We start from the raw sequence: 13600 nt of genomic DNA, 5'->3' as shown, positions 1-13600 counted from the left end.
GACAGATGTTGATCCCCAAGTGGTCAGTCCCAAAGATGCAGGACACTGTGGGTTGGGGACAGAATTTGCTGTGGTTGGCTAAAATCTTCCAGGGCTGGGACAGAAGAAGGCCTGAGGATAAAGAGTCCATGCAAGATGGAGACAGGCTGGCTGACCTGCAATGAGGATTTTTTAGAAAAAGCTTCTCCCCAGGGATGTCACCACAACTGTTCTTAGTAGCTGTGTAGAGGGTATAACCATATTGCTCTTTATATGTGAGTACTTCCATGAACCAGACTTTCAGGACCCCTTTCAAAACCTTGATTGTCTGTGAAGGGGAAAGGGGAGAGGGACACTGTAGCATTTATGGAGTGAGGGGCTGAGGTCTTAGTATCGTGTCAGTAGCTTTTGGGTCTCAAAGACTCACCACATTCCCTCAGCCAGAGCAAGATTGAGTCTTGTATTTTGGTGGCGAGACGGGTATGGAGAAGAGGTGAGCAGAGTGTCTTGGTGATTTGAGCTCATGATGCATCATAGTCTTAGTGAGGATCAGCCCCAGGAATTCAGCCACAAGGACTAGGGAAGGGAGAAATGTGTCAGGAGATCCCTTGGGATTCAGACAGTCAAGATTTTCCCCATCCAAGACTCCTGGAAAAAAAAAGTTTGCAGAGCAGCTCCTATCCAGGTTCTGCCACCTCAAGGGGCTCTATTCACCGTTCTGGAACCTCACTGGGAGCCCCTGTATTGGAGGCCTCTCTGAGGTCTGCCCACACTTACCCGTGTCTGAGCTACAATAAACAGTGTGGAGGTGTGGTTGGTAGTAGCCGAGGGCTGGCCCAAGGGTGGTCACAGACAGAGCCACAAGCAAAGCAGGGGCCAGCAGGCTTCACGGCAAGGGCCTGAGGGACACAGTGACAGATGGGGGAATGGAAGCATGACCTTTCCCCAACCCAGCTCACCCCCAATTGGGAGAGGATTCAGGGAACATTTAATTAACACTCCTGTTTTCCAGGGGCTTGGGATCCAGGGAGGCCCCTGGGGTTTGATGCAGGGAAAAGACACTGAGTCTGAGATCTCTGGTACCAATGACCCCCACCTCCATCCGTCAGAGCTGTAGCTCTCCACGAAGGTTCAGCAGGAGGCAAGCTCAGTGACGGATAAGCAGTCAACAACAGGGAGGTGCAGCCTAGGCATTCCTGCCCACGTGAACCCTCTATTTTACTCTTTCAAGAGATTATACCTTCAGCCTCCTATTGGAGTGGGGATTGGTAGTTGGGGAGTGTCTGGGGTCCTAACAGCTTCTTATGCAGACTTTCAACTAGTCTTTTTTAAGCTCCATCCTCAACCCCATACCCAGAGCTCTGTGTCCTAATCATTTCCTTTGATGGGAGCTCTACAGTATAACTGGGGTTGGTCCTCAGATTTCACCATCACTAGCATAGAAGGTATCCAGGGCAGAGTGGGATGTAGGTATCAGTCAGTGTTGATTAAAGAAAAAAAAAGAAAGGGCTCTTCTTATAGAAATCTACTTCTTCATCTGTCATTGGGGGTTGTGGAGAGATATTTCAACATATAGAGTAATACACTGGGAGCTGTTCCAATAGGCAGATTTTCCGAGTAGAGATATTTAAGGATAAGGAAATGTGTTAATGGGAGGTGGGGGGGGGAGTCAATCAATAAGGGCTATATGGATGGGTGGGGTTTTATGAATGGAAAGATTTTTAAATGGGCTTGTCAGTGAGGCAGCTATCTATGGTGGGTATTTCAGAATGGGAAGATTTGACACTGGGAGCATTCTGATGGGCATGTCTGAATAGGGGATGTGCCAGTGGGATGTATGAATGGAAAGATTTGTCAGTAGAGGTTGTCAATGAGAATTATGTCATAGAAAGATATTGATGAATAGAGAGATTTGTTAACTGAGTGGTCATAGGAGATATGCCAATGGATTGAGTAATTATGAAGAAAGAGATTTGTCACTGGGGTCCATCAGTGGGTGACAGATTGCTGCTGGGTATTTGTAAAGGGTAGATTTGTCATTGGAGGTCATCCATCAATGGAGCTATGTCAGTGGGATGTTTATGAATAAGGAGGTAGTTCAACAGAGGTATTTGTTAATGGGGTATTTGTGAAAGAGGGAATTTGTACCATGAAGAGAGGGGACTTTTCAAAGGAAGGATTTCCCAAGGGCTTAGAGATTTGTTGCCTGTAGTCTTGGCGGCGACAGCAGAGATTTATAAATGTGGTGATTTGTCTGGAGTGAAGACTTCTCAGAGAAGAACATTGTCACTGCAGAGATAGGTTGTCCTCAGAAGTCTTTGAAAATGTTGGGATTTTTAAGTGGGGTGATTTGCACACTGGGAAGCAGTTACAAGTTTCATAATAATAAGAAAAAATGACAAATGAGCAGATTAAATACCTGTAACATCTTTGGGGGAGATTATCAAGATCAAGAGTTAAACTCAGGTTTCCAGGGTACATCAAATGCTTGCTACTGATATTATATATTATTTTCACTGTTGTAAATTATCCTTCCTGACATTAAATATTTCCAGTATTGTAAGTAATCATGATTGATAAGCATGATCACTACTAAAGTTATACATTGAATTACATTGATCATACTACTACTAGTAAGAACTCATATTTGTAAGTACTGTGTGCCTAGCACTGTTCCAGACACGTTACATGTACGACTTCATTTAATGTTCACGTTGTCCCTATGAGCTGTGCATTCATTTTAATACCAATTTTACAGATGTGGAAACTGAGGCATAAACCTGTAATGTGGTTTCCTGCAGGACACAGAGCTAGTACATGGAAGGGGCAGGATTTGAATGCAGATGACCTGGTTCTATCTAGTCTTTATGCTCTTAACCACTAAACTACACTGCCAGTCTAGAAATGAACTCAGTTAGGAATATTACACAGGAAGTTATTATTATGAAATTTTCATGTGTTGTGACCCCCTAAAATACCCAAGGGGTGAAAATACCCATGAATCATCCTCCAACCCTAGCGCAGAGCTCAGAAGGATTCTGGGTAGGGACTGTGAGGCCCGCTTCTTAGGGAGAAGTACTGAGACCCAGGTGAGGGAAGGGCCAGCACCCAGACTACCCATTGAGCTGGACCCCACACTGCACACCCCACAGGGCCACCCCCCCCAACACATGTGCTTCCTCTCAGCCATCAGAGAATGTCTTCCAAGCAGAGAATCACATGCAGACACATGGAATGCTGGGGGAGGGGTGGGTAACTCTTACTCACCTTAACGGATTTTTTGAAGAGTCATGGGGGATGTAGTGACCCCAGGACTACAGATACCCCAGGTTGTGGCCTCATATGCTGTTCTAGACTCTGTGGAAAAGGCTGCAGCAGGGCCTGGTGATCAGCCCTGTCCATGAGGCATTGATGTCCTGATCCGGGGAACCATCTGCAGGTGGGCAGGTCTGCAGGAGAATGGCCTCCACACTGTGCTCCATCCCTCTACCACCATTTTCTTTTTCTTTTTCTTTTTTTTAATTGAGGTATAGTCAATTTACAATGTTGTGTTGATTTCTGGTATATAGCATAGTGATTCATTTATATATACACATATAGATATTTCTTTTCATATTCTTTTTCATTATAGGCCATTACAAGATATTGACCATAGTTCCCTGTGCTCTACAGTAGGACCTTGTTGCTTATACCATTTTCTACTTCACCTTCCTCCCCAGGGTTAGAAGAGCTGAGACTCCAGGAAACAGGCCCTGGGGTCAGGGAACAGTATAAAAGGGTAGGGAGCTGGTACTCGGGTGAACTTTCAGGAGCTGCCAAACTCTTACAGGCAGCTGAGCCAATAGCAGCACGGCCACCAGGGCCCAGGTCCTTCCCTTACACTTGTCCCCGTCGGCAGAGGCTGCTATTTGCCCCTTTTGGTAGACAGGGTTCAGATCGTCTCAGGGCATAACCAAGGTGTCAGTGTTGACATGGAAATCGTTGGCAGATGAGCATTGGCTACTCAAAATCCACTCATCCCCAGGACATACCTTGGGCCCTGGGGGAACCTCCCAGGAGTGTAAAAGGAAAGGGGCCTCAGAGTATCCAGGGGGCCACATTTGGTGACCCAGAATGCCCTGGAGGAGACCTGGGTTCTTATTGGTGGCACCAGTGGGTAATCTGATGGGAGGGAACTTGGGGTCCTTTCCTTCAACAAAGAAGAGTCGGGGGAAGATATAGCTCAGTGGTGGAGCACATGTCTAGCATGCATGAGGTCCTGGGTTCAATCCCCAGTACTTCCATTAAATCAATCAATCAACCTAATTACCCTCCCCCCAAAAAACCAAATAAGATATACATATAAATATATAAAGCCTTTTCTCAAGAAGATTCAGGTCAACAGGACACTTGAGTGTTCCACTGAACATTGGCACCAATCTGAAATTCCAGTTCCCAGGGGCCCCACCTGAGTCAAGACCTTTGGAGTACAAGGGGCAGGAGCCAGGGACTGGGAGGGGCCCTGGGGGGCCTGGGCCCAGCTATGGGAGCAGGAAGGCCTGAGGAAGGGAGTGTTTGGAGGGTCTCTCACTCAGGTTTTATGGGGGAACTTGAACCAGAAAAGTGGGGCTTGGGTCTAGAGGCCTCAGTTTTGGTGAACGGACAGTGTAGGAGGAGGTGTGGGGGACTCGCGGTGTGGGCTGACATACCTGGTTGGCTCGGATTTGGAACCCTATCCACACTTCACTGCTGTCAGCCTCCTTCCAAGTTGGTCAAAGGAACGAGGCAAGGAGAGGTACGGAAGGGGAGAGAAGGGCAGAGCTTGGGGATTTCCAGGTCACCCCTTCTCCCCATCCCTCCTTTCCCCCGAACAACCACTTCCAAGGAATCTCCTGCAGACCATGGATGGGGGACCAAGGCTACCCCTTCTTCCAGAGTCCCTGGCTGGGTTACGTGGTGGGGGTGCTCTGGGCCTCCAGGGGTCTCCCCTTTCACTCAAGTCAGACTCACAATACAAAACCTAAGAGTGGGGAGTGTAACACCCACAAGTTTGGATGGGGCAAGACATCCCCACTGGATGACATCTGGACAGCGCCCCAGGTGAGGAGAGCTATTTACTGATCAATAGGGCATTTGTCAGTGAGCATGTCAACTGGACGAATTGTAAACAGGAGAGCTTGCCAACGAGGTAGTGATTTGTCAGCAGTGGGGTAACTTATGAACTAGAGCGCGCCCGATGCAAACAGGAATTGCAAATTCGTCTAGTAAAACGTTTTCAAGTACTGAGTAGCGAGATGATCCAGTAAGTCGTGGTTGATAACGCAGGTTCAATTACCATTACCAATGTCGCAGGTCACTAGTGCCTATGCCAATGGAGAGAAATTATTACCGACGCCTCAAGTTTTATGTAAAATATCAAAAGCATTTTTTACCCCTCCCTTCCAGCATTGGCCCCAGGGTGCTCCCACAGGGTCACAAGGGACATGGTTTTTTTCCCAGACATCACACAGGGACACTGCCTGCTGGGTGGGAGTTCTTTATTTCATCATCTTGGAAAAAGAAAGGTGGGAGTGGGGAAGAGGGTGAACACTGTGCAGGCTTCCGCTTCCACTGGGGGCAGGATTCAGGCCATCCTGAGCCGCAAGGACTGCCAGGTGCACATCCCTGGCTCCTGTGGCAGGCAGGCAAGGTAGCGGCTCTGGAAGCCCTTGTCAGAGCCTGTGAGGAGCTGGTCGGTCCACAAGCAATGAGTGTCACTCTGCAGTTTGCAGGGGATGGATGAACAGGGAAACACCTGGAGGATGGGAGGGAGACACATCTCTGAGGACTTTGCCTCCTGCCCCGACCTCCCCTCCAGAGAACTTTCCACTCCTCAGCTTTTCACGTTGAGCTGCTGGGGAGACCTGGTGTCACCCCACCCAGGTACGGACTCAAGAACAGTCCCTACTATGGAGTGGGGGGGGGATAGTCATTGGGCTTGGCAAGGTGACAGTAATCCAGGGAAAGGATCAGTCTCCTTGAATGGTGGGGAGGGGACAGTTGGACAGGTCTCCTGGGGACCTGTCCCATAGGACAGGGAACTGCTGGCAGTAGCAGGGGACAGCTGGTAGGCAGGAAACTTAAGCATAAGAAGAAGCTGTGGGGTTCTGAGACAGTCACTGGCATCAGAGGACACTCAAGGCCATCAGGGAACAGTCTTGGAACAGTCAGAGTGGAAGAGCAGTCACAAGGGGGAGTTAGAGGGACAGGAAGCAGCCAGAAAGTCCAGGGAACAGCAAATGCCCAGGTATCAGACACAGGGCACAGGAAAAAGCAGAATGGGGGGGGGGGGCGAGTCTCGGATTTGGAAGAACAGTAAGAGAGATCAGGGACATCCCTAAGTTTGGGAAGCAGCCATAGGGACAGGGAATAGCCAGAGGGAACAAGAAACAAGCCATGATTTGGGGAAGAGCCCTAGGACTGCTCTCCGGGTGGCAGGTAGGGCCCAGGCACTCACTGTGCATTCCTCACAGCCAGCAGCGTAGGTCTTGGTGAAGCCCCTGCGCTGAGCAGAGCTCAGACTGTTCCAGGGAGCCACAAAGCTGCAGGTGGTGATGTGCAGGTGCCCGTTCCACAGTTGTCCTGGGGGAGGGGGGATTAACAGGCAGCTTCTGATTGGCTGAGCCAGGGGCAGGGTAGTGCTCAATTGGTGTCCCAGGAGCACAGATCCCACTGGACAAAGCCCCAGCCCTCTGATGGGCTGAACTTCGGAAGGTCCTCATTTCAACGGGGAGCCTCGCCTCCCTTTCAGTTGCCAGGCAGCATCTGAGGGTTGGCGTGGCACAGGGCAATGGGGCGGGGCCTCACCAGCTATGAGAAATTCCTCGCTGCGGTTCTGGGACCTGTGGAAGTATCCGCAGACGCTTTCCATGGCGGGGGTGTAGATAAACCGGATGTCGGGGGCATCCCCCAAGGCATTGAACCCTTTGAACATCTGTCAATGGATGAGGGGAAGAGCCTTTTACTGACATAATCCTCCTACTGACACATTCCTCCCTGGAGTCATATGGCATCCTGAGATTACAGCTAACTTCCTCGCCAAACCAGTGGCCAGAGGCTTTTATTTTGATGAGGAGGTAGATGTTAGGAATTGCTGGGGAAAGGGCCATAGGGGAATACCTTGGTCATCTTGATCTCATAACGCTGGTATAAGGCGGTCTGGTTGACTTCTGCAGTCCCCACGAACTTGGCCCTGATGACTGCAGGAGAGGAGGGGGAAAAACAACTCAAATGGACTGCCTGAGACAATAAAATAAAATAATCACAAGAATAATACTGGCAAAGCACACACTTAAATAGGGATCGCTGGAGGCCAGACAGCACATTAGCAATTTATACATTTGTTAATTGCCTCATCTGGATATTGAGAGCCTCCTTTTTGCCAGGCACTGCTTCAGGCCTTTTTCATCTATTCACCATGTGTTCGTTCACTCAACTATCTTGGAGCACCTGCTCTGTGCCAGGCACTGTTCTGGATGTTAGGGACCCAACAGTGAACAAAACACAGAAACCCCTTCCCTTGTGGAACTCCCATTCTAGCTAGGAGGGGACAGACTTAACACAGGCAAAATAAGTATATGGGAGGTTAGAAGGTATTAAGTGTGATGGGGAACTTCAGAGCTGGGTAAGGGGGATCAGGAGACCAGGGGACAGGGGTTCAAGTTTTGAACAGGGTGGTCAGGAAAGGCCACCCTGAGAAGGTGACATTTAAGGCAGCCACCCATGTGGATACCTGGAGGTGGGGCGGAAGGTGTACCAGGCAGAGGAAGCAGTCAGTACAAAGGCCCTGTGGTAGGAGTAATCAAGACAGCATGAGGATGCCAGAGTGGCTGCCGCAGAGTCAGCATGAGTGGAATTGTTCTAGCGGCAGGCACCATCGTGAACCCCAATGGACTGAGAGGGAGACAAAAGCACGGAATGTGTGGGCAGGGTGGGGACACTCACCGAGGTCAGAGCTGCAGAAGGCTGTCTGCGGGTGGGGTGGCACACAGGTACAGGCCCTGCTGGGGGCTGTCAGACACAGCAGCAACAGGATGCCGGAGGCCAGGGGCACAAAGGGGGCCATGGTGGATTCTGTGGGGGTGGGGAAAAGGGTTCAGAGGCAGGCCTCCCACCCTATTTCTACCCCCTTCCCCCAGCTGCTTACGGATTTTAAGGGGGTTGGGAATTTGAGAACCCAGGGGGAGTTTAGGGGGTTAGGGGGTCGGAAGAGTTTAGGAGTTGTGGAGTTCCAGCGATTTAAGGGACTAGGGGAGTGGGGGAGTTATGGAGTTGTAGTGTTTGGGGAATAAGGGAGCTGGCGGAGTTCAGGATTTAAGGGCGTTGAAGAAATTGGGAGGTCGAGGAGTTGGGGGTGAGGAATTTGGGGTTGGGAGGAGGTTGAGAGTTTGCGAGTTGTGCATATTGAGGGCTAGAGGAGGGGGGAGTTGAGGGATGTTGAGGAATTTGGAGGAGATTAGGGGTTTAGGGAGTTTGGGTGCTTAAGGGAATGGGGTGCCTGAGGGATCTGGGCACAGAGGAAGCTTTGAGGTTTAGGGAGTTAGGGATTGGGGGAGTTTCAGAAGCTTTTGGGGTTCCGGGTGGGGGACTAGCGGGGGACAATGAGGGAATTTAGGGGAGTTGGCAGCTTGGGAAGCATCTGTGACCTCAGGGGCTCATAGGTTTGGGGGGAGCTGGGGAGAGATGTCAGGGGTTCCGAGGAGTCTGGAGTATCGGGATTAGGGGAGCAGCTCCAGTCCCCCGCCCTCCTCCCCTGGACCAGCCCAGGGTCCTGGTACCCGCCGGCCAAGCTGAGCAGCCGGGTATCTGTCAGGAAAGCTCCAGCCCAGTTCCTGGCCCTGCGGGCTGCCCAAGCCCCTGCCTACCTCTGGTGTAGCCTCTCAGGGTGCTGGGTCTGCGGTGATGGCGGCGGGGCCCGAGCAGCGGAGGATAAATGTCCACGCGAGGGGCGGGGGTGGTAGCGGTGCGGAAACCACAGGCCTCCAGGCTTCCTGGATGCATTACTCATCCGCCCACCGTCGGTGGAGGCCAAGGGGCGGGCCGAGGGCTGCCGAAAAGGAGATGCGCCCTCCTCCCCCCCACCCCCCGGGCCTCGCCCTGACCACCCCCCTCCCCCTTCTCCACGTCAGGCACCAGTCCCTGCAGGCGGTCTCAATGGAGGGCTGACAGGCAGGATTCCGCCCAGTGCAAAGCCTTAAAGTCTCCAAACTCTCCAAAGTCTATCCAATCACCCACATCCCCCAAACTCCCGATGGCTGAAGGCTGAATTCGTTCATTCCTTCAATAAACATTTCTTGTGCCCCTACTGCCCGGGAAGGCAGAGAGCAAACAAATCCAGTAGAAGCAGTGGAGAGAGAGAGGGCAGGTGAATGGAGGAGGGATACAAGATGGGGAAACTGAGGCACGGAGCGATTAGGTGATTCATCCAAGATCACAGTTAGTAAGTGGCAGAACTGGGATTTGAACTCAGGTGGCCTGGAACCAGAGCCTGGGTCTTAACCTCTCTCAAAAAAGAAAAGAAAAGAAGAAAAGAAAAGAAACCGCACAGGGGAAGAGTCAGCAGCATATACAGAGCACCAATCATGTCCCGGGCACTCGGCATCGTTTATCTCACTTAAAACTCACGATAAGCATCTGAGATGGGTACTAATATTATTACAACTTTACAGATAAGTAAATAGGAGACGTAGAGGAATTGAACTTTTCCAGGATGATAGGACATGGCTGGGATTTGAACCTAGGCTAACTGGCACCAGGATCTTAACCCAGGCGTGGCCCAGTCCTGGCAAGCGGGAAGCGGGGAAGGTGCCGGAGCATGGGGTGGGGGGAATTGAGTAGTGGTGAAAGAGGCCAATGAGTCAGTAGAAAATTGATCCCCTCCCATCCTGCCCTGCCCCTTCCCCACCAAGCCTCCCACGCCACTGGTGGGGGGTGGGGTGAGGCAATCCCTGCCCACCAGTTTCCAGCTGCTGCCTGAATCTTCCCTGGGGTCCTGGGAAAGGGCTCTGAGGGCCGATGAACATCCTTTGAGAGTTCAGGGAAGACAGACCAATAATGATAGTGATGGATTCCGTCTCCATTACCCCCTTGCTTTTGAAGCTTGATTAACTCAGGGAGGTTAGCCCAACCACCACCGTAACAGAAACCACCACCAGCACTATGGAGTGCTTACTGGGCAGCGAGCACTGCTTGAAAATCTTAGTACTTTATCTGCCAGTCAATCCTGATTACCCCCTTGTTAATACTAGCTAACCTAGGAATTTCAGACCAATAATACTAATAGTGCCCAACACTTTTAGAGGATGGAGGCTTCCTGCGTGCCAGATATTGTGCTAAGCATTTTTCCTGAAATAACTAACGTGATCCTTATCTGTGAGTTCGAGACTATTCATGGTCTCTATCTAGAGGACGAATCCGAGACACACAGTGACCTGTCCAGGAATGAGAGTGAAGAAATGCCCCTGTTGGGGGTGGGAGGGAACCAGATAAGGGGGGGTAGGAAGCCAGGATTTTGGAGAAGCTGATTGTGAAAGTAGGGGAGTGAGAGTGAACGAGAAGGGAGGGGGCTGAGTAAGTCGGTGGCAGGCAAAGGGAGAAGTGAGGGCAGGGAAAGTCCTGCTGCAGCCCCCCGCCGACCCTGCTTCTGACGCCAGCTCTGTGACTCTGAACCCTGAGTCAGCGTGGAGTTTTGCCGATTGTCTACACGTGAGGGGTTGTGTGGATCTGGGTTAGTGTGCCGGTTTTGAAACTGGTGGGGGTTTTGTGGAGGGCTTTCTGGCTGTGTGGCCATCTGGGAGCTGAATGGATGTGGGGGGCATGGGGTCCAGCTGGGTGTGCTGAGCGGACACCCACCTGACAATCGCCACAGCACACTGAGGGCTTGGGCCTGAGTGTGCCCTTTGTACAGATCAGGAAACTGAGGTCCAGAGAGGGTTAAGTGACCTGCCTGGGGTAGAACATGGCCTTAGGAAGAGGAGAGGCCACGATTCAAACCCAGGTCTCTCCAGTGGATCCCAGAGCACAGAGCTCCCAGCATGCACACAGGTGCGGGCACACACATACACATGCATACAGGGTTGTGTTCAGGCTCAGGTCCAGAGGAGACAAGGAGGGTTTATGAAAAGGGCCTAAAAACCTCGGGGCAGGGGGGTGTTTCCGTCTGTATGGTTTGTGTCTGCCTGTGCCTGAGCGTTTTGGATAGCCTGGTGTGTTTTGCATTGCTTCTGGAGTTGTGTCTGCCCCTGTAAAGCAGGTCTGGGTTGCACATGTCAATTGAGGATGTGCAGGCACCTTTGTGCCCGTGTGTGTGCCTGTGTTACGTCATGGGCCGTTTCTGTCTTGTTTCCCTGGACCTCTACCTAGAGGATCCCTATAAAAACTCTGCGCCTCTCCGTGCCTCATTGTGACGCCAAGTCATTTGGGAAATGAGGAAGGTGGTGAGGGGGGTGGGATGCCGAGGGAGGGTGAGGCCCACAGGTCAATCGGTCACCCTGACCCTGCGGGCTTCCTGTGCCTGTCGGGAACTGGGAACCACGGCCGCCCCAGCAGCCCCTCCGGGAAAGCCATCTCTCTGCCCTGTCGCCCCTGTTGGCACAGCCAAGGGAGGGCATAGCCCTGCATGTGCTTCTGTGCATGATGGGGCTGGGGTCGGCCAACCAGGTCCCCTCTACCCCGCCCAGGGTCAGGGGAGACTTGAAGTATCCCCATGCCTGAATGTGTGTGAGTGTGTGTGCACATATACAACCCAGGGTGTCATCTGTAGACTTAGGAAGGTGGTGGATGTCTCTGATTGTGTGTATGCCTCTCCATTTATACATATAGCAAGGCACATTGGGTGTGCGTGTCCCTGGATATACTTTGTGTGTGCCCAGGAATGTGGCGCGAGTCTCAGTGTTGTGGGTCTCAGTGGTTCTGTGAATACCTAGGAGCGTGTGTACCGCTGTATGTGTTGTGGGTCCTTCTGTTTGCTGTGCGCATGCCTAGGAGTGCTGCATGTGTGTCTGTGAGTGTTGAACACGTGCCCAGCCCAGCTCTGTTGTGTGTGCCTGTCAGAGTTGTGTGTGCCTCTAAATTTTGTGGCTGTGCCCCTGAGCGCTGTCTGTGTATTGCCTGGGTCACCCTTCATGTTGTGTGTCCCTCTGTTATGTGGATTTGGGTGAGAGGAGAAAGGGCTGGGTGTACGTCTGTGACCAAAAGTGTTGATTGCGTGTCTATGAGTGTTGAGTGTGTGCTGCCGGGCTGGCTGGCTGACTGGCTGCCTAAGTCTCTGTGCAGCCGGAGAGCGAGGCGCACTCCGGAGCCGGTGTTCGTGGTGGGTCTTTCCATCACCTGGGTCTCCACATGCGTGGGAACCTCTGGGTTTGGCTGCGTAGATCTGAGTTCTGAGGGTATGTGTGTCTCTGAGTTATGTATGTATGTGGAGGAGGCTTACACACAAGATCTGGCTGAGGGGGTCCAGTTGCTACATGCTCGCCACCACACCCCCACGCACACACATGCACACACTCACTTCTCTATCATCTACTCACTGTAAAAACAAACTTTCCCTTTTCCGGAAAAGTCCCCCACCCTTATCCCATGCCTCTGCCCAGGAAAGCAGAGGCGGGAAGTCTGGGGCTTGGGGGTGGTGGAGGGAGGGACAGGCAGGCAGGGCTCTGGGTGTGATGCTGGGCTCAGAGGTGCTGTGTGACCCCCAGCTGCTGACTGCCTGTCTCTGACCCACCTCCTCTGGGAAATGGCTCCCAGTGTGGCTCCGCTGGATGGGCTCCCCTCAGCCCCCCACCCCACCCCTGGTGGTTGGCCCTCCAGCCCTGACCATGCACTGCCTTTCTTCCCTACCAGCTCAGCAGCACAACTTACCCTGTGGTTGTGAAGATGGGGCACGCACACTCCGGGATGGGCAAGGTAAGTCCCCCGGTGGGGTTCGTATGTGTGTCTTTGTGAATGATGCGGGCTCCTGGCATCGTGCCTTTGTAAGTTACAGACACACCTTGTTTTATTGCACTTTGCTTTATTACTCTTCAGATACTGCATTTTTTACAGATTGAAGCTTTGTGACAACCCTGCGTTATCAGATGATGGTTAGCATCTTTTAGCAATAAAGTATCTGGTGGGGGGGATTAGGTTTATTTATTTATGTTAATATTATTTTTTTAATGGAGGCACTGGGGATGGAACCCAGGACCTTGTGCATGCTAAGCATGCGCTCTATCACTGAGCTCTACCCACCTGCCCCTCAGCAATAATGTATTTTTAAATTAAGGTGTGTACATTGGGGTTTTTTTAGACATTTAGACATATTGCACACTTAACAGACTATGGTATAAACATAACTTCTATATGCCTGGAGGGAAAAAATTCTTGTGACTCGGGTTATTGCAATCTTTGCTATATCACGGTGGTTTGGAACTGAACCTACAATATCTCCAAGGTCTGCCTGTAGATGTGTGTTGTGTATTCAACGCACACCGGTAATTCTGTATGATTGTGTGTCCTGGGGTATCTATTTGTCTTTTTCCTCACATTCTTAGATTTTGTTGGCCCAATCTTCTAGCCTGCATTCAGCCGGTTTTGTGTGTCTTGCTATTTTGTTAGTGTATCCAGC

At 51.4% G+C, this 13600-nt stretch overlaps 2 protein-coding genes across 3 annotated transcripts in view; one reads left to right on the top strand and one right to left on the bottom strand.

Moving 5' to 3' along the window:
* The window catches only part of SYN1 (synapsin I), a 41508-nt gene that overhangs the window by 22246 nt on the left and 5662 nt on the right, over positions 1-13600 (top strand). For both annotated transcript variants that reach the window (XM_074359574.1, XM_074359575.1), the window contains exon 6: positions 12838-12900. In XM_074359574.1, coding sequence (XP_074215675.1) covers positions 12838-12900 — 63 coding nt within the window. The remainder of the gene's footprint in view (positions 1-12837; positions 12901-13600) is intronic.
* Positions 5479-9080, bottom strand: TIMP1 (TIMP metallopeptidase inhibitor 1). Its single transcript, XM_010968093.3, has 6 exons — positions 8862-9080; positions 7942-8070; positions 7117-7196; positions 6805-6931; positions 6455-6579; positions 5479-5752 (listed from the first exon to the last, which is right to left on the bottom strand). Exons 1-6 carry the CDS (start codon positions 8995-8997, stop codon positions 5582-5584), a joined length of 768 nt encoding a protein of 255 aa, XP_010966395.1. The 5' UTR covers positions 8998-9080; the 3' UTR covers positions 5479-5581.

The sequence above is a fragment of the Camelus bactrianus genome, chromosome X, assembly GCF_048773025.1.
Source record: "Camelus bactrianus isolate YW-2024 breed Bactrian camel chromosome X, ASM4877302v1, whole genome shotgun sequence".
NCBI lineage: Eukaryota > Metazoa > Chordata > Mammalia > Artiodactyla > Camelidae > Camelus > Camelus bactrianus.
Note: the sequence above shows the minus strand (reverse complement) of the source record. Positions and strands in the feature narration are given on the sequence as shown.

Coding starts and splice junctions, on each gene's coding strand:
- TIMP1 (XM_010968093.3), bottom strand. CDS start 8,997: ATGCATCCAGGAAGCCTGGAGGCCTGTGGTTTCCGCACCGCTACCACC. Junction 8,071..8,861: donor CCTGAGAGGCTACACCAGAG/GTAGGCAGGGGC, acceptor CCACCCCCACAG/AATCCACCATGGCCCCCTTT. Junction 7,197..7,941: donor CTTCTGCAGCTCTGACCTCG/GTGAGTGTCCCC, acceptor CCTCTCCTGCAG/TCATCAGGGCCAAGTTCGTG.